This window comes from Scardinius erythrophthalmus (assembly GCF_964197995.2).
Source record: "Scardinius erythrophthalmus genome assembly, chromosome: 3".
Classification (NCBI taxonomy): Eukaryota; Metazoa; Chordata; class Actinopteri; order Cypriniformes; family Leuciscidae; genus Scardinius; species Scardinius erythrophthalmus.
The window spans coordinates 48,198,219-48,218,921 of NC_138223.1; the positions used below are offsets into that span (position 1 = coordinate 48,198,219).

General features: G+C 37.6%; 1 protein-coding gene across 1 annotated transcript in view; it reads left to right on the forward strand.

Moving 5' to 3' along the window:
- Positions 1 to 20,703, forward strand: part of LOC308688222 (complement C3-like) — a 76,195-nt gene that overhangs the window by 21,034 nt on the left and 34,458 nt on the right. The window contains exons 10-25 of the mRNA XM_081361149.1: positions 32 to 147; positions 461 to 607; positions 748 to 951; positions 1,090 to 1,281; positions 1,356 to 1,508; positions 1,578 to 1,707; positions 2,355 to 2,396; positions 6,460 to 6,559; positions 6,770 to 6,858; positions 6,963 to 7,105; positions 8,463 to 8,669; positions 8,875 to 8,935; positions 9,206 to 9,289; positions 15,334 to 15,537; positions 15,746 to 15,821; positions 15,929 to 16,088. Coding sequence (XP_081217275.1) covers positions 32 to 147; positions 461 to 607; positions 748 to 951; positions 1,090 to 1,281; positions 1,356 to 1,508; positions 1,578 to 1,707; positions 2,355 to 2,396; positions 6,460 to 6,559; positions 6,770 to 6,858; positions 6,963 to 7,105; positions 8,463 to 8,669; positions 8,875 to 8,935; positions 9,206 to 9,289; positions 15,334 to 15,537; positions 15,746 to 15,821; positions 15,929 to 16,088 — 2,108 coding nt within the window. The remainder of the gene's footprint in view (positions 1 to 31; positions 148 to 460; positions 608 to 747; positions 952 to 1,089; positions 1,282 to 1,355; positions 1,509 to 1,577; positions 1,708 to 2,354; positions 2,397 to 6,459; positions 6,560 to 6,769; positions 6,859 to 6,962; positions 7,106 to 8,462; positions 8,670 to 8,874; positions 8,936 to 9,205; positions 9,290 to 15,333; positions 15,538 to 15,745; positions 15,822 to 15,928; positions 16,089 to 20,703) is intronic.

Here is a 20,703-nt window from a genome sequence, read left to right on the forward strand (position 1 = left end):
GTGTGTGTGTGTGTGTGTGTGTGTGTTTCAGGCAGTGAAATGGTGGAAGCAGAAAGGAGAGGCATTCAGATTGTGACGTCACCGTACACCATCCACTTCAAGAAAACACCACAATTCTTCAAACCTGGGATGCCCTTCAGTGTCTCGGTATGAAACATTGACAAACAAGTAAACATCATAAACTATTTAAGTTTGCATGAAATGGAAGTTGCAATTTTTTCTTCCCTATTGTGATGTGCAAAAATAATCCAGTTTATTTGTTTTGGTTTAATGTAAAATATTTGTTTAAGACTGTTAACCTTATTCAACTAAACGGCATTGGATTAACCTTATGTAATTAACTTAGTTAATTGAAATAAATAATGTTACATAAACCCAAAACAATGTTACATAAACCCAATGTAACCTAGTTACGTGGAACCTTTTTTTTTTTTTTTTTTTGCTTCGGCTTCTATAAAAGGTCCATTTAACAAATCCTGACCAGACTCCTGCTGAAAATGTGGAAGTGGAGGTCAATCCTGGAGGGGTCAGAGGTCAAACAAGAGCAAATGGCATTGCAAAGGTTATCGTCAACACTCCAGGAGGATCTTCTACACTGCAGATCACTGTAAGACCTGCAAACTCAACTAATGTTCAGTCACTTTCACTGAAGAACTGGTGGAAAATAGATCAGTTAACATATGTTGACCAAGCAATGGAGTATATACTACACTGCACATTAGAAAACAGTGTATTTGTTCTTTTCAGGCAAAAACCAAAGATCCACAATTAACAGATGAACAGCAGGCAGTGAAGACGATGACGGCTCTCGCTTACATTCCCAAAGGAGACTCCAAGAATTACCTGCACATCGGCATTTGTGCTGCAGAGCTTCAGATCGGTGATCAAATGACAGTCAATCTGTACACTGGACAAAGTCCAGGAGTCAAAGATCAAGATTACACATACATGGTAAAGATTATGGTTATTTCTAAATAAAGCTGCACCACAAATGTATTTATTATATCAATATATGATTAACTACCACAGCTTGTGTTTGAAATCATATGAATATCATAAATACTGTTAACTCATCTTCCTCATTTTCAGATCTTAAGTAAAGGTCAGATTGTTCAAGCAGACAGGTTAAAGAGAAGAGGACAAGCTCTAGTGTCTCTGACTCTACTTGTAACCAGAGACATGGTGCCGTCCTTCCGCTTTGTGGCTTATTACCATGTGGGCTCGTCTGAGGTGGTGTCTGATTCAGTCTGGGTCGACGTGAAGGACACGTGCATGGGAACGGTGGGTCAACCATCACAAGAAATAGTTGACATGCTCATCAACTAGATCTGATTCAGTGTCTCTCGTTTTAACAGCTCAAGCTTCAGGTGAAGGACAAGAGGAATACCTATGGCACAGGAGAGGAGGTCAAGCTGCAGATAACTGGAGATCCTGGAGCTAGAGTTGGGCTGGTGGTGGTTGACAAGGCTGTGCATGTCCTTAACAAGAACAGACTCACTCAGACTCAGGTGAAGGACCTTCTTAAGCATCTCAACAGCTTGTAATTTAGCTAATAAATGATATCTTTGTTTCTTTAGATCTGGGACTTCATAGAGAAGCATGACACCGGCTGTACGGCAGGAGGTGGAAGGGACAGTATGGGGGTTTTCAGTGATGCAGGTCTGATGTTTGAGTCACACACCGCAGGAGGAACCAACATCAGAACAAGTATATATGTATATTTGTAATTTCTTCAATTTTAATAAAAAGACTAGTATATTTTATTTAAAGGTGCTATAAGCGATCTCACACGTTTTTTAGGCCAAAACATTTTTTTTCACATACCGCAAACATCTCCTCACCATCCGCTAGCTGCCTGTCCCCTGAACACACTGTAAAAAAACACAGTCTCTCTCAGTCCCACGCTCCACAAACTGCAGCAAAAACAAACTGAGCAACAAACAGAGCGACCCACAGCACGAAACATAACAAACTGTTCCAGCCAATAACCGACAAGAATGATGTGGGGGTGGGGTTCGGGGGGTTAGTGCGCAGATGAGGAGGAGGGAGGGTCTAGCTAGCCTGCGCTTTGTTAGATAATAATTCAAACATCAACAAGAGGTTACGCCAACCGAGATCGCTTATAGCACCTTTAATATTTCACTAAAATGAATCCATAGGGGCAGTTTCCATGAACATACAATTGAAATAATTTTCTACATATTTATGAATGTCTCCAGTATCTATTATTTTAACTAATTTAAGTTGGTATGATCGGCGCTGGAAAAGCACTGCATCAAGTTCAATTGTAGTGAATTCCCTCTCACACATTAGAGCGCCATATGCTAATTTCATTCTAATTAAATTCCCTCTAGCGCCGGAGTGTCCCTTCCTTTCAAAGAGAAGACGGAGATCAGGTGAGAATCTGCTCTTATGATTCGACCCTTTTAAAGATTAAACATGTTTTTAAAGTTCATCTCTGCTGTTAAATATGTTGTTTATCTGTCATTGTGGCTTGAATGATCCCTGTATTGGAAAAGTTAACATAATCTTGAGGATTATCAGAACATGCTAGTATTATCCAGCTATGATGTCTACAGAGCCCCTAATGGAAAAAATATGAGATGGGAAGAAAAATAATATGATAATGCTTTTGCTTTCTCTCACAAATGTATGGCATTCCCTTGAGAAACTTTCAGAAAATAAATAATTGATTAAACAGTGCAAATACGATAGGGTTCTAGCACCAATCAGGGCTTGGAACCTGATACATTTTGTAACGACTGCGAGGATGAACCAAACACAAACTAATCTTCTTCCAGAAGATTAATTCAACCTTTCCGCTTCTCGCTGAATGAAGGGGGAAGATTTGTTCAGAACGTCTCATGATCATCATCAATCTTGCCATCGGTCCGGCGCCCCCACTCTGGCTATTTAAAAGAGCCCCCCCCCCCCAGCACTAACGAAATAACTGGTCAATGCTAGCTTTGTTGCCGAACACTGATCAGTTAAGAGGGTGACCGAGACCAAGGTCCCATGAGAGATGAACAAAACCGCTTCCAGCAGGAAATATGCATGACCTCAGATGGGTTAGACAAGAGACTTTACATATCACAAGAGACTTTGCATATCAAAATCCATAAAACTCATCCCAGAACAATTCTTGACTGACCGATAATCAAACACAATTGAAGCTTCTAGGTGATTTTGTTCAAACATAATCCCACACAGAGTTTTCACATTCCAGACTCAAATCACCAAACCCAGAGCCATGAATCAACCACAGGCTCCAGAGAGTCTGCTAACCAAAGACTTTTTATTGGTTAACTAAAGGAAGAACGTTGTCAACGTTTGATAGTTTTGCAAGACGGATTGGTTCAGAGATGGTACTGCTCAGGGCCCTACCAAGAGGTCACCTGACCCCTGTGACAAAACAGACCCCATCTTTCTTAAGGACCTCTGAATGACACAGAGTAAAATCTCTTCAAACCACGAGAACTGAGATTTTACCCATAACAATAAATAAAATCATTCCAGAACAATTTTCGATGGACTTATAATCAAACATCGTTCAACTACATAATTCTTTGTTGTCTACAACCCATACATGTTTATACTTGTTTAGATCCCATAGAAGTCATGGAAATCGTTAGATATTAGATGTGTGAATGAAAGTGTGTACTGTTTCCTATCAATGCTATCTTACGAACACAACTAGCAAGTTGGCTGGAATTAAATCTGTGCAAAACGTTTCGTATTCTGATAATTAGAAATCATGCCTAAACTGTTGCATCTGGTCTCCGCTTAAAGCTAGAGAACCGACACCCCCAGGGAAGACATGATTTACGCCTTTGAAAACAAAGCAGCAGTCAGAACTCCCATTTGTAGGAGTAACAAACCTTTTTTTTTTGTTTTAAAAAACCCTTTAAAAACCCAGCGCAGAGCGTTAGTTAAGTTGGGCAGAACAAAGACGGAGACAGCAGACGATGGTTATAGTAACCATGTAACAGACGAGCAGACCAACCCAAATTAAGATCAGATGGGTTAGATTCATTTCCAGTCATCTAACTACTTTCCGTATCTCATTTTATTTCTTTCTTTGTGTTATTCTTCTTTTCCGATTGAAAGTCTCGGTTTTAAGTTAAGTTTTGCTGCAAAGTTTCGGTCCACGATTCACGGCTGCAACGCACGCTTTCAACTTCAAAGACGCTTCAACCATCCGCCAGCACACCACGTGACTGTTTCTCCCTGAACTCTACCCAAGCACGAGGAGATCAACCAACGGACCCCGAAAAACACCCTTGTACCCGACAAAAGGGAATCCTCAAACGGAACGCAGAAACGCAAGTAACCTCTAGACCAGGGCTATTCAATTAGCTTCATTCGAGGGCCGGATTATCAAATCGAAAAGTTGAGGTGGGCCGGTGGGTTGGTTTGGGGGTTTCGCTTATTTATTGAAACATAACAGTTTCAATAAATAAGTTAAAGTAACCCTAAAAAAGTATGGTATTTACATGGAAATGTGGTACCCAAAAGTATGCAGATAAAACCATAATAAATAAAAACTTGATAATTTACAGCTCTGTACAACTATTTTCCTTGGAACAAATTAATTAATTATACAAACTCGTAGCTGTTGGAGAGAAATAATAATTATTTTATTTATAATTGTTATGCTTAAATGAAAATATTCTGACAGTGAGACTTGTTAACCACAGGCTACTCACTCCCACTGTATAAAATGCCTAAACACAAGTTAAAAACTATACACACCTTTACAAAGAAACTCACATAATTTCATAACAAACATTAATTATATATTCCTCTACCCACCTAATAAATCTAATGCAATATAAATCACTATATTTATTTATTTATTACTACATAGTAGCCTATTCAATATAAATATTGCACATTTCTGCCCAACCCATGGTAAATTACTACAGTACATTCATGGTAAATGTTTGTAAGGGTGATTAGGGGATTTAAAGTCTTCTAATTTCGTTCATGCCACAATGTTTCTCCTGCTTTCCTCATCAGTCTTGTTGGGAATGTTGAGGCTGTTTCATCCGATTTAATACTAGTTAAATCGTCGAGTGATTTGTGGTTTGTAATAGAGAGGTTTCTGTCGAACTGAAACGCTTCCCACTGGTTGTCGCAACGCTGTTTAACAATAGTGTCCGGACCGGGAGTAAACGCAACTATTTGTTGTTACTTTAACTTACTGACCGAGAAACCGCTTCAGATGATCGGTCCGAATGAATCCGAATAGTTTTAGACCGTTACTGACCGGCCACTTTGACGCTCTCGCCGGCGGCGGTGTGAACGCGCATGCAAGCGCGTTTAGAACGAATCGAACCAAAAGAATGATTCATTCACGAATGATTAGTAGCCTATCACTGGTTCAGTAGACATAAATTCGGGACACATATAGCCTAATAGGCTAACTGCTGAAATATTCGCACGTAAAACGTTTCTCAGGTTAATCGGACTCGGAGCGAGTATCAAACTAAATTAGCCGCCGCCAGGAAAAGAGGAGGAGGGAGGTTGGTGCCGTCGGGCCGGATGGAGATGATTGGCGGGCCGCATTTGGCCCGCGGGCCGCCAATTGAATAGACTCTTAACTGAACTGGTGCATTATAACCTTTTATAACCTGCATAAGGAACGACCAGGGTTAAATTAATGATTGATGGTTCGTTCAGGTCATGTCTTGAGTGCATATAGAAATTCGGGATTTCTTCCTCTCACCCTTAAACTCATTCTTTCCAAACTCTTTCTTTCTTTATTTCTTTCTTTCTGTAACTTGTATGAATGTGTGTTTATATGCGTGTGCGTGTGTTTGTGTTAGGTACTTTCATGTGTGTTAGTATATAATCAATAAAGTATTGTTTGTACCACAAACGAGTTACTAGGAGTGCTACTTGGGTATTGAGAGGTGTGTTCCTCTGGTGCTCTTCAGTTTGGAGATCCAGAAATGTTTCACAAATAAACAATGGTTCTGAGGCACTCAAAAGGAATATAAGTTTAAAAAGCCTTTATTTAAACTTGGCTATCCATTAAAAAACATAAAAGTATCGTTTGTGTTTGAAAAGAGAAGTATTACTTGTGTTATGTGCTTACGAATTTATTGTCTTGAACTGCGATCTAAGTTACCTATGCTTTTACCCTTGATTTATTTCTTAATTTACTGTTAGCTGGGGATTATTTTTTCTCGGCCAGGAAGATATTATATTTCCTAGGGTTAATAATTGTTTATGCTTTCTGTTCATTGGATGAACTGATAAAATGATCATACTATTGATTCTGCTACAGTAAATTCTGAAAATAATTAAATTATTAATTATTGATCATAATCCGTTATGAATAATAATTAATTATATTTATACGGGCGTATAAACGCTACAATTTTTACTTGACTTGATTGTTTGTCCTTTTGCTCTAAAATGTAAATTCTGTCACATTTGTATCTGTTACAACAGATGATGATGATGACTATTATACAGACTCTGATGACATCGTGTCACGTACTCAGTTCCCTGAGAGTTGGATTTGGGAAGAGATTGATCTATGTGAGAATTGGTGAGTAGGAGTGCCGGTCAGTTGAGCGCCGTTCACACCCTTAGCAAATTATGTCATTATGTATGTGTGTGTGTGTGTGTGTGTGTGTGTGTGTGTGTGTGTGTGTGTGTGTGTGTGTGTGTGTGTGTGAGTGTGAGAGAGAGAGTATGATAGTAAACAACCATTAAAAGAGTGCTTCATCAGTCTTCTTGTATTTTCCTCATATCCCAGTCCAGCACCAGTCAGAGATAAAGTGATCCTCCTGAAAGACTCTATTACTACCTGGCAGATCTTGGCTGTCAGTCTGTCACCAACACTTGGTAAAGTGAAGCTGCAAACACAGGATACATGATCTGAAAATCATCATCATCATCCAGGAGCTGCTGCTTTAAACCCTTCTGTGTGTCTGTGTTCCTCCTCAAAGGCATCTGTGTGGCAGAACCTGAGGAGCTGATCGTTTTTAAACCATTTTTCATTGACCTCAAGATCCCTTATTCAGCTGTGCGCGGTGAACAACTGGAAATCAAGGCCATTATTCACAACTACACACCAAGGAATCTGAAGAGGGTACATCAGATTTGATATTAAATTTTTTTTTTAATTTATGTTATACATTAACCCTCTATTGCACGCATTATTAATTAGACATTGTAAAAAATGTTTTGCATGTTTTTATTACTTAACATGAGCTAAATAACAGATATATATAAAAAAAATCTAAAAAAAAGTTTAAAGGGGGGTCGTTGGTAAATTGTTGCCATATGGCAACAATATGCAATCGTGGAAAGTACCATAAAATAAAAAAAAATTAAAAAAACTAATTTTATTTAAAACAAGACTCAACAAATCCCTCTCATACTTAGTGAAATGTTTAAACAAACATTTATACAGTAAAAACATTATATAATTTCAACAGTTATCTGAAATGTCTGGTAATAATAACCAGGAACCTGGAACCTGTCTCACTGAAATACACTATTCATTCGTTTCATTTCATTTAGTCATTTTTTTTTGCTGTTTCATTTCATTTAATTCTCTTCATGACTTGTGAAAGTCAGTGAAGCAGAGGAAAACTAAACACTTGGAGCACTTGCTTCTTACAATGCCCTTGCATCCTGGCATTTTGCATCTGCCCTTCTCAGATGCATGCAAGGGCCAGTGGTCTGTGCGGTCTCTGCGGACAGGATCTGGCGGGACAAAGCTTTGGGGCCCTCTTTTATTTTTCCCCACCACAACAGCTTGTGAAGGTCTAATGTTTTTACCTTTAAAATATAAGCAAAATTTGTAAACATAGTCTCAGAGTAGTTTCATGCTATGTAAGTCAATGGGACTCCATTAGGTTGAATGCACCAGGACGTTTCCATATTTGCATATAGTTGCCATATGGCAACAAATGTATTTTAGCATATTACAAAAAACTTATAAAATCAAAACTGAATTTAATGTTAAAAAATTAAAGTTTACTTACCCCAGATACTGATTTAATTTTTTTATTTGATGAAAATTTTCCAAAATTCTGAATAAAAGGCTATCTTCAGGAGCCCCAGACAGTGATGTTTGCATCTCAATGTCCATGAGCAAAAAGGACTGGCAAAAAGGATATCCTGGTCATGTGACCTCATAAATTGTATTTTCTTATAAGTTAAAGCCCCCTTTTCACAACTAACTGTAAAAACATAGATTTTATATCACAGCTTAAAAAAAAAATTAAGATAAAGTAATTGTTGCCATATGGCAACGCTATGCAATAGAGGGTTAAAACCATGTTCATCATAATAACTATTTCTGCAGGAGTCAAATCATAGACATATCAGAAATATCCTCTGTCATCACACATTTCATGTTCAGTTGAAATGCATTTATTTTGGAGGAAGTTTCCTCTAGATATTGAAGAGATTTGTGTCTCGCTCTCCTGTTTTCACAGGTGCGTGTGGAGTTTATGGAGACAGAACATGTTTGCAGCTTTGCCAGTAAGAAAGGCAAATACAGAACAACAGTAAACATTGACAAAGACTCCAGCATAGCGGTTTCATATGTGATTATTCCCATGACTCTGGGACATCATGATATTGAGGTGAAAGCTTCATCATCTGAGTTTTATGATGGAGTGAGAAAGACCCTGAAGGTGGTGGTACGTCTGACGGGATTTCTGTCAATTTTGATTTGGTCATTCATTAATGTAATCAATAGATGTTTGTAATATTTTGAATAGATAATCTCTCTCTCTCTCTCTCTCTCTCTCTCTCTCTCTCTCTCTCTCTCTCTCTCTCTCTCTCTCTCTCTCTCTCTCTCTCTCTCTCTCTCTCTCTCTCTCTCTCTCTCTCTCTCTCTCTCAGTCTGAGGGTGTGCTGATTCCATTACACAGACCAAACGTGGAGCTCAATCCTGTTAAGAATGGTGAGATTTACTGTGAACCATACAATTACATTACTGTGTTATACTTGCATTATACAACATTACACACATTATACTTTCAGCCAATTATAAACAAAAAAAATACTTTTCTAAATTTAATTATAGTTCGAGTTAATCAAGAGACCAGAATGAACTCCTACACTTTTGTAGTTATTCCTACTCTTACTCACCAAAAGCGAACACAATTTCACCAACTCATTACTCTTCCTCCATCTTCCTCTTTGTCTCTGTTTCTCATCCCAAATGGAACAGGGGAAACACCTATAGTTATTAGAGCTGAAACACTAAAGGATCGGGTTCCAGACACACCTGCTAACACCTACATCTCAATTACTGGTGAGGAAAAATATGTTTTCATGAATGTGCAACATCCATCTACTCTTCCGGGAGTTTTTGCACTTGTATGAAGATTGTTCCTCAGTACTTAATGCTGGGACTGGTTTGTAATTGGGGTTGAATGACTTATTAAAGTTGACATTTATGTGATGAAAGTCGAGTCGACTAGTCGCTGATAACGTCATTGATGAACAAATCAGCTATGGCATATGACCACTAATCTATATAATAACTGGATAGCTCATGATGTTCTAAACTGCCACTAGGCAGTGAAGCCACTGGAAGTGTTCGAGCGGCCATCTTACGATTCCCTACCAGCAGAGGGCTCCAACGCCCGTTATACAGAGATTGGTAGCTCTGACGGCACTTTTAAAGGGGCACCAGGCAACTCTTGAGTGTTTTTTCTCTACGAGCTCCCCTAGTGTCTGGTAGTAAATGCTTTCATACACTCTGTCGTAAAAACAAACTGTTGTCACCCCACCCCCCTCGCCACGAGCAACCCAGCTGATCAGCTGTCAACCCAGCTGAGCAGAGGAACCGGCTATTTTAAAGCCAGTTATGTCTACCGAGGCAAGTAAAGCAATATTTTCTTTCCAACTGATGGCGATTTTTTTTATTTTATTGTGTTGTCATGCATACTAGTATTTTTACCGGGAACGAACGATATGAACGAGGCGAACTACTGCTTTCGTGTTTGTTTGTTTTTGGGAGAGTGGGCATGAGCATAAAATATATATATATATCGGAGGATAATATTTGTCTAAAGTTATATTAGCAAGGTCTATAAGTTCATCTGGTAGAATGATGGTTTACCTTTGCTTGTCTAAGAAAACATCCGAACGTTTTTTCTAGCTCGATCATGATATGTGCAACATGTTTATTGCCTATTATCAGACGCGTTGACTTAGTGACATAAAATAAAAGTGTAAGTTACACAAATAAAACCGACAGAGGAACGGCCACACAACTACAGAAATCAAACGTGTTTGCTAATGACAATGCCTAACATCAAAGTTATAGTATCTAGCGTAACGTTACTAGTAAGCCCGTAACAGACAGCGATCATAATAAAAAAAAACTTTACAGACAATAGCAAACATCCTGAGGTCGCAATTACTTGAAATTTAAATATTAAAAACAGTTTATTCCAAAGATACTTACAAGTGCAACAGCAAGAAGGTTTGCATCCGTTTTGCAGGCTTCTGTTTCTCTCAGTTCTCACCATTCTGAAAAAGCCGGTCCGATATTTAACTTTACTCGAGTCTGACTTATTGCTCGGTCAGTCTCCCGTTTCCTCTTTCGTTGGTCCTCCGACAAAGATTTCCTAGCTTTCTGCTTCTTTTTACAGGTTCAGCCATAACTAAATCTCGTTGCCCTTTGCTTAGCTAGCCGGTTCTTGAATGGGGGCGTGTAATTACGTGTGCAGTGCCGTCAAGCAATTCGTTACATCGCGAGACCTGATATCACGCGATACTTCCTGGAACACAACCCGCGTCCCAAAGTTGCAAGTGAGTTTTTTCCGCTCTGGGGCACCAGGGGGGTGCGAAACCACCACCATTCAACCCGAAATAAGTAATATAACCATTCCACTGACTCCGAAGCTGTTCAGTTAAGGTTAAAAAGTTACCTAGAGCCCCTTTAAGATGACCCGCTGAGCAGCATACAAGTGTAAAACGACGTTCACAAAAGGATGTAGGAAAAACTGCCCACAGGTTGTAATTCAAGCCCTATTAGTAGTAATTTATATGCAAAATTGTCGCTATGCCCGTGTTGTTTTCTCCGAGGCAAGAGCTGCTGCTTCTTTTGAAGCTGTCAAATGGTGTCGCTATTGGACACTTAATTGTGATTATTGCTGCTCTGATGTTTCTTAAAGGCTACTGTTGACTGTTTTATCGTTGTTTTTTTGAAGATCTTCAAAAAACAACGATAAAACAGTCAACAGTAGCCTTTAAGAAACCTCAGAGCAGCAATAATCACAATTAAGTGTCCAATAGCGACACCATTTGACAGCTTCAAAAGAGCTTCGTGCAGAGTCCGTTTACCGTTACATTAACCTTGTATTATGCATTTCCTGAACATGTGCTTGCTAATCAAACACTTTATATGAACAAACTACTAATCTATAAAACACAATCGGTCTACCGACCTTTTTCTATTGTGTCAAATGATGTTGATATGCGCGAGGGAGAGAGAGAGCAATAGCCTACAGTGCTCGTGATGTTTGAAGGCAGTGAGAGTGTGCGCGCGCGGCCGGGGCTCTCTCTCTTTCTGCTTGTTCTTATGCGCCCTGTCCACTGATCTAAATAATTCGTTGTTACGACGAATTGAACGACAAACTAATTCCCTCCCTCATTTTGATTTAACGAATTACAACGTGGCTACAATATAATAAAACGAGGGAACACATTAGTATAACGTGCTGAGGTATTATTAATTCGTGGCTGCGAAATATTCACCTGAATATTCACCAATTCACAAAAATATAGGTCTTTAGCATTCACTATTTAATTAATAGTATCAAACTGTTTTTCTTACCTGTGAAGATAAATCTTCACAGATTTAATGTCTTCTTTTCTCTTCAGTTGATTTCATCTGAGGCTGTGGCTGAAATTACTCCATATTTAATATACACAGATTATTTTGGCTACGATAAGGTCCAGTTCTGGTTTATTTCTTTACTCTTGGCTGACATGTGGCATTGCTATGCAGAGGTGTAAAGTCCAGGTTCAGAAAGTAAAAGTCCTCCTCAGTATTTTGTTCCAATCACCTGGATTTGCTAATTCAGCAGGAGAGAGAACTAATTAGTGAAATCAGCTGACTGAGTTTATGGGTGGAATAAACATATGGCAGGACTTTTACTCTTTGGCCCTGGATTACCCACCTCTGGCACTGATCTATATAGAATGACTGGATAGCTCATGACGTCATAAATAGTGAAGCCACCGCGCCGCCATATTGGTATTCCCTAGTGAGCTCATTGACTTTATTTCTGTCAGACGTCTACAGAAGTTTTTATTGAGAATTAACAGAGGTTTAACTCTAATGTGTTTCATTTAAAGTCACCATAAGAGTGATTAGTGTTTCCATTAGTTGGGTTCTTGTTGTGACAGTGTGAAACACATTTGCAGCAGCAAAGAAAGCTAAAGTGAAATGAGATCAAGTGATGATGGTTACCTGTTGATGGTTTTATAATCATCATAAAATAGACTAATTTACTGATGTCTTCTGAATCTAACAATTATGTTATCACATTAATATTTTTTCACAACACAAACCCTGTGTTACTGCAGTATGAGATTCAGCAATATTATAGCAGTAAGTTAGAAGACTTTAACAAACATGAGCACAAAAAAGCCAGTTTACTATGACACACACAGACATCAACAATCAGCGTATGAATCTCAACAATGGTGACAATCAAAAGTACTTTGCTGCAATGCATGCTGGGTACCAGCATAGTACAAAACTCCCAGCATGCATTGCAACATGAATAAATTATGCAGATGAATTGACCTATAATTTTGTTTGATTCTAAATATTTGCTTTTATTTTTTGCTGTTGGTTTTGTTGTGAATTAGTAGCTTTTCAGTGATTTAATCTGAATTAATCTGTTTATCTAAATATTTGTGATTGTCACCATTGATGAGATTCATACGCTGATTGTTGATATCTGTGTGCGTCAGCAAAGGCTAATTTTTAAATTTCATGTTTGTTAGAAGATTTAAACCGATTGTTATATTGCTGAATTTCATTCTGCAGTAACACAGGTTTGTGATGTGAAAATATTAATGGAACATTATATTTGTTAGATTAAAAAAACCTCAGTGAATCTGTTTATTTCATGATGATTATAAAACCATCAACAGGTAACCATGATCATCTGATCTCATTTCACTTTAGCTTTCTTTGCTGCAGCATATGTGTTTCACACTGTCACAACAAGAGCCCAACTAATGGAAACACTAATCACTCTTATGGTGACTTCAAATGAAACACATTAGAGTTAAACCTCTGTTAATTCTCAATAAAAACTTTTGTAGACGTCTGACAGAAATAAAGTCAGTCTGGTTAGTAATAAGTGAAGCTGGTAATGCTGTTCAGTTGATTTCATCTGAGGCTGTGGCTGAAATTACTCCATATTTAATATACACAGACAGTGTTGGGGAAGTTACTTTTAAAAGTAGTGTTTGCTCGTTACTCGTTACTTTTTAAAAAAAGTAATCCGTTACTTTACTTAGTTACCCCATTTGGAAAGTGACTTTTTACGTTACTCGTTACTATTACGTTACTTTTATGTTGCTTGACTTTGGGCAGAACCCAATATCTGTTCCTAAATATGTAGACATAAAGTTATACAATGGAGGACATAACAGGTAATTTTTTTGTGCTCTTTATTATAAAAAATAGTATCAATTTCGAAAGAAAAAAGTCCTTCTCATTGACGCTGCTGTGTGCGGCAACTTTTATTCTCAGCCGGCTCTGCATCATGGGGTAGAGTGCGACACTCCGCGATGAGCAGCGCGCCCGCACCACTTCTCTCCGCTCCGCTCCTCCTATCCACCGAACTTTAAATTTCAGCAACAGCCAATAAAGCGCTCCTGCTCTCTAACACCGGTGCTAATCGCGTCTTGATAGCATAGGACAAAATGATATAGAACACATAAGCTTAGTTTTCAGACATACGACTCACTTTAAGGGAGTAGGAGAAAAAAAAGAGATTTTGAGAGAAAAAAAAAATATTTTGTTTAAAAGTACACATATTCAAGCTTTCTATATATGTCTCAGGTCTGTGAGACAAGTATAGCTTATCTGAGTTTCGGTTCATTTACAGTATGGAGACCAGCTCCAGTTCACGCGCTGGTGCCGTCATGATTATTTCGCATGCCATATTTACTTATTTATTAAATTCAGGCGATTAATTGGTTGGTAAAACATTGATTAAAATTAAGATACAATTAATACACAACGAAATTCGTTTTAAAGAAAGTCTTTCTACAAAAACAAACTTAATAAAGTAGTCTAAATTATGTCTGCCCACTCCATTTATCTCCCGATATATTGCACAAAATTATGATCTTACTCATGCTTTTCACTTTTCATATAATCAACATAGATTAAATTATTTATTTATTTATTTTATTTAAACATAAATATGAAACTAAATAGTTTTCTTTAATTTACTTCTTATTAAATTCAGGCAATTGATTGATAAAACATTGATTACAATTAAGATACAATTAATACAAAACGAAATTCACTTTAAATACAGGTTTTCTACAAAAACAAACTTAATAAAGTGGTCAAAATCATGTCTCCACACAAAATTGTTATTTTATTTAATTTAAACATAAATATGAAACTAAATCGTTTTCTTCAGTTCTCAACAGTTCTCTTCTCTCAAGCGCGCAGCTGAGGCAGTGTCGCTGTCAAATATATCCATGGGAAAAGTAACGTTGCGCCGATTTGAAAAAGGAACTACGTTTCGTTACCAAATTTTTAGTAGTAACGCGTTACACTACTTTTTACCCGAAAAAGTAGTTGCGTTACACACAACACTGTACACAGATTATTTTGGCTACGATAAGGTCCAGTCCTGGTTTATTTCTTTGCTCTTGGCTGACATGTGGCATTGCTATGCAGAGGTGTAAAGTCCAGGTTCAGAAAGTAAAAGTCCTCCTCAGTATTTTGTTCCAATCACCTGGATTTGCTAATTCAGCAGGAGAGAGAACTAATTAGTGAAATCAGATGACTGAGTTTATGGGTGGAATAAACATATGGCAGGACTTTACTCTTTGGCCCCTGGATTACCCACCTCTGATCAGTGCATATGACGCTCCTACATAACATCTTATTTTTATCAGTTCTTTTGTCTTTGTGGGTCATTATGTTTATCACAGATTTCTGCTCGTTCTAAATCAGATATAGTAAAGATTACATATAAATGAATGCATTAGTGTGAGAGAGAGTCATCGCGTGTGAATTTATTCCATCCTGACACAAATAATAAAAAACTGAATTCTCATCCTGCTCTTTCCTCCTTCCAGGTGAAGAGATCTCTCAGACAGTCGAGCAGGCCATCAGTGGAGACTTCATGGGTCGCCTTATTGTCCAGCCCGGTGGTAATGGAGAGCAGAACATGATCACTATGACTCTGCCTGTCACTGCCACTCATTATCTGGACAGCACCAATCAGTGGGAGACTGTTGGAATAGACCGCCGTAGTGAAGCCATTAACCGGATCAACACAGGTCAGCAGGACAAATATAAGGTCAATTCAGGTTGATTGGGACACATTTTGCCATTAAGATGACTAGGAAAATGTGTCCCAATCAACCTGAATTCACTCCTAAAGAAAATGAAATAAAATCAAAAGCACACTCAAAGATGCTTTCATGAAAAATGCGGAAAATATATGTAATATATATATATTTTTTTCTTTATCTTGTTTGTATGAAGGTTATCAACGGCAGCTGGGTTACCGTAAATCAGATGGATCCTACACTGCCTCGATAGACAGGCTGAGCAACACATGGTAAAGTCTTACATATTGTATTGTTTAACATTGTTATAGTAGTAAAAATAATTAGAACTTATAATTAATTTGATTTATTGATATATTTTTGTTTGTCTGTTTTTAAGGCTGACTGCATATGTGGCTAAAGTCTTCACCATGGCCAATAACTTAATTGCTATAGATGAAAATGTGCTCTGCAGCGCCCTCAAGTGGCTGGTTCTCAACAAACAACTGGCAGGCGGCTCCTTTAAAGAGGATTCACTTGTAACTCGTGGAGAGATGGTGGTAAGTTGAATGTGGTCAGTTTGTGTTCACCTGTGTTTAGAAAAGAATGATGAATCCAGAACCAGGTATTTATTTCTCTGTGGTTATAAGTATAACACATGAAATACTCACTATAGTGAACTAACACTGATTGTTTTTTTAAGATTTTATTTTTTACAATGACTGTCAGCTATGGCTGCCAAACAAAATCCCAAAGGTGTAAAGTCCAGGTTCAGAAAGTAAAAGTCCTCCTCAGTGTTTTGTTCCAATCACCTGGATTTGTTAATTCAGCAGGAGAGAGAACTAATTAGTGAAATCAGCTAAAACTCCAGTGTTAAATGAACTCTCCTGGGAGTTTATATGGCTCCGGACAAATATGAGTGCTAAATTAACACTCAAGAGTGTTAAAGTTAATGAGCTAATTAAGTGATTGATTGAGTGATGATTGACCATTATTGAAGACACCTGATGTTAACAAGCAGAATCACTGAAGGAGAAAAATTGATTTAGTTGGCCAGTTGACCTTTACATGTTAAACTTTAGATTTAGTTTGCCTGATGTAACTGAGTTATAACAGCTAGATGAACAAAGAGAAACGTTTATCAGGTGGTGTTGGTTATATTTTAACATAATCATCATTTGACCTGAATCACTGAACTCATTTAGAGAATTAGGTTTACCTTGTTGATTACAGCAACCTGTGATTGTACAGTATACTATTATCAGCATTTTCAATATAATCCAAAATATTTCTTCCCCTCTGGGATTCGTCGGTCTAAAATTACCGAAAACGTTTACTTCACTTTTTGCTTCAGCGGAATGGGATGACACTTGGTGACTTTTGTTGTATTAGCTATGTGAACACAAAAAAAATCATGGACATGATTCGGATATGTTAAAGGGTCGTATAAAAAAAATAGTCACACTTGGCTCCTTCACGGTCTAAAATGACCGCTATAGGAAATGAATTGGAAATGCAAAAAAATACGAAAACTCAGAGAAACTTTTGGTGGTACAAACTACAAATCAGCCACTGTGCAGAAAAAAGTCCCCCCCCCCCCCCACACACACACACACACACACACATACACACACAGGAATTAACTGGTAAGACTGCAACAGCTAATTTTGCTCCAAACTATATACAAACTATATAATCATAACTCCAAAACTATAGCAAGGAGAGTCAAAAGGTAGGTATCGTTTGAAAGAACACTTTTTATTTTTTTGGGATTACATTTGGACATTATCCTGCTGAGAAACTGCTGATAAAAGACTATATATATATATATATATATATATATATATATATATATATATATATATATATATATATATATATATATATCTTATTTGTCATGGAATAACTCAGGAAGGAAATAAGGAAATAATTATTAAGGAATCAAAAGTTACAGCATTTGGAACAGAGATAGCCTTTTTGTACAGTCTTTGACACCCCCTCATGGGCAATTGTTTCTCCATGAACAATATCTTGTCATAAAAGCAATAGATTATGTTAATTTGGGGCTCATTTTAATTGTGATAATATGCTGTAAAAAAAGTGCCATTTTCAATCATCTGTGAATGTTTCATGAGCTGTATGATGTTTTTGACGCATTGCAGTACATTATTTTATAGATTAGGAAAAAAAGAAATTCTATTTATTTATCAGTAAATAACTCAGCAATACTTTCACTGCAGAGCATGTGAGCGGAGTGGAGCGGGAGCGAGCGGGGAGCGCGAGCGGGCGGATCTTGGACAGAGCGCAGAGCGGCATTTTTGAAAGGACGGAGCGTCGCCCTATTTCCCGCTCCAATTTCGCTCCGCTCACACCACGAGTCTGAAGCATGAGCTCAGTCAAGCCTGACCCCGAATCCATCTGTCTTGCACAGTCATCAACAGTAGACTATTTTCAGTCAAAACTCGGCTCAATAATGGAGTTCAAAAAGTACTTCAAAAAGGAAAATGAGAAGTCATACAGGTGTACTATTAATATAAAACTAACTAACAATGATAATGTGGTACAAGAAAATGAATGTGGAGACATCGTTTCAGTCAGTAAAGATTCATTTTGGAATCTAAAAAGACAGATCTCTCAAAAACATGAAAGTCTGCTACGTGAACACGCTGGAAGAAAGCAAAAGGTTAGCAAATTGAATACGGTAACTTTTAACAAAGTGTAAATTAAATATAGCGTAATATTCAAACAATTGATACAAGCCAATTTTAATTTTAATCCTGCGCGCTGCACAAAAGTTCAGTTATAAGAATTGTGGCCTAATAGTTCATTTACTTTTAAAAGGTTAATGTATATTTATTTTTTTATATTTTTGTTTATATAAATTTTATTTATAGTATTAGGCCCATTTATTCATTTAATTTTACAGCAGTTTGTGTGTACATTGGATATAAGCCAATTTTAATTATAATCGTGCGTGTTGCACAAAAGTTCACTTAAGGCGAGCATACACTGTGCGATGTCTGTGCGATTTCAGCAAGGAACCTACTCACACTGAACGAGTAGATCGCATGCGATGTAAAGCCAAAGCTCAGGATTTATGTGCTCACACTGTACGGTCCGAACGTCGAGCTGCAACTTGACTGCTCACACTATACGTGTGAAATATGCGCGAATCAGCGCGATAAATCCTCGTGCCGGGTTGCGCCTATGGACGATATCATTTAGCCTATCCAGAGATATTGTCAAAACAAGCATCAGCTATCAATATCAAGAAGATTTAGCATTTCCAATTTATATATTAAATTATTAGTAGGCTTGTATTATTATTATTATTATTATTATTAGGGAAGGGTACTTTTATTATTAAACTGATAGGCTATTATAATTACATAGCCACGCAACAATTTCATAGCGCATCACCGCATAACTAACGCGCTGTGAGGATAATAAAATATTAGCCTACATAGAAGCTTTACTTCTCCTCATTAAAAATTGTCTAAAACATTTAGGTCGATTACAATGAATTATACATATAATTAATTATTAACAGTCTATAATATGTCCGAACACTTTATTTCCAAACATTTTTTTAATAATAAAAGAGGCAAAGTGTAGGCTACTTCGCAGGTGGCTTGGAAGAAGTGGGTAATGGTTAATCCATTTTGCAACACGAACTGGAGGTAAGCAACAGTAATAGCTTTGAACTACAGAACTTAAAGATCTCCCTTTTTTCGTTAGGGTTAGGTTTTTTTTTTTTTTTTTTTTTTTTTTTTTTTTTTTGCTGCAGATGAAACTGTTTTCACGCAGGCGCAGTGAGGGAAAAAACACTGAGTTTAGGGCAATCGGTTCGTAGCTCTGCTTCAACTGTGCGATATAGTCACGAGGAGCGACCAAAATTTCAAACATGCCTGAAATTCATCCGACCATCCGATTGCCGGTAATCGCCTCTCGTTTCCCCCTGTACACTGCACGAACACTGCACGACAAACGACGCATGACAAAGCTGAAAATCGGCCCGACCCGAAAAAGAGTCGCACGAGTCAGAATTCGGCTCAAAATCGGACGAAAATCGCACAGTGTATGCCCGCCTTTATCGAAATTCTGGCTTAAAGGGGGGGTGAAATGCTCATTTTCACTCAATCTCCTGTTAATCTTGAGTACCTATAGAGTAATATTGCATCCTTCATATCTCCGAAAAGTCTTTAGTTTTATTAAATTTATAAAAGAAAGATAGGCTGTACCGAGTCTTTCCGGAAAAAAACGAGCGTCTGGAGGCGGGCCGTGTGGGCGAAGCCAGAGCCATAGAGAGAATCCGTTGATCTGGGCTTTGTTTATAAAACATTCATCGTCGAAAAGCAGGGAACAAACAGTCTACACAACTCGTTTCTGCATCCACTGTTCCTAACGCTGGGTTCTTTGGTAAGCTTTCCCTCACCAAAAACATACTTTGGAGACACTATGCAGCGCTGCCGATGATTTCCTGTTGAAGCGCGTTAATGTGCGCGGTCTCGCTCTCCTCTGGTCGACGTGTGCGCGGCCGCGCTTTTCCGGGAGAAATGCTCATATAAGGAGTTCCACTCTGATCTACGTCATTAGATCCACGGACGAAAAAAAACCAGCCGAAACTTGTACCAACCCGGAAGTAAGATTTTCGGCACAGAAATTCTCCGTTATTCGTCCAAAATATTTTTAAAAAACTTTGGCCATGTTAAGCATGAGAATCCATCTCTTTAACACTGTAAACAACTCTGAATACATGAAACACCATTGTACCCCCCCCCCCCTTTAATAGTTCATTTACTTTTAAAACTTTTATGTATATTTTTGTTTATATCATTTTTATTTATATTATGTAACCGCACTGGCATTAGTAGTACATTTAACATTAGCTCAAATGATTTATAGGGAATTTTAATAATTAATCATGAATATGATTAATATTTTGCATAATACAGTTACATTAATTTATTCGACGTTGAAAATAGATCGATTTGTATATATGAATAATCAATCACAACTAATTTTAATTCATCATTCATATATCAATAAACCCATTTCAGATCGATTATGAGATAATGGAAATGAATGTAATTATCAAACGGTCGTTTGTCCAGCAAAATGGCCGTAAGATTCACTTAACATTTTCTCAACAAAAATTATCTCTTTCTTATAATT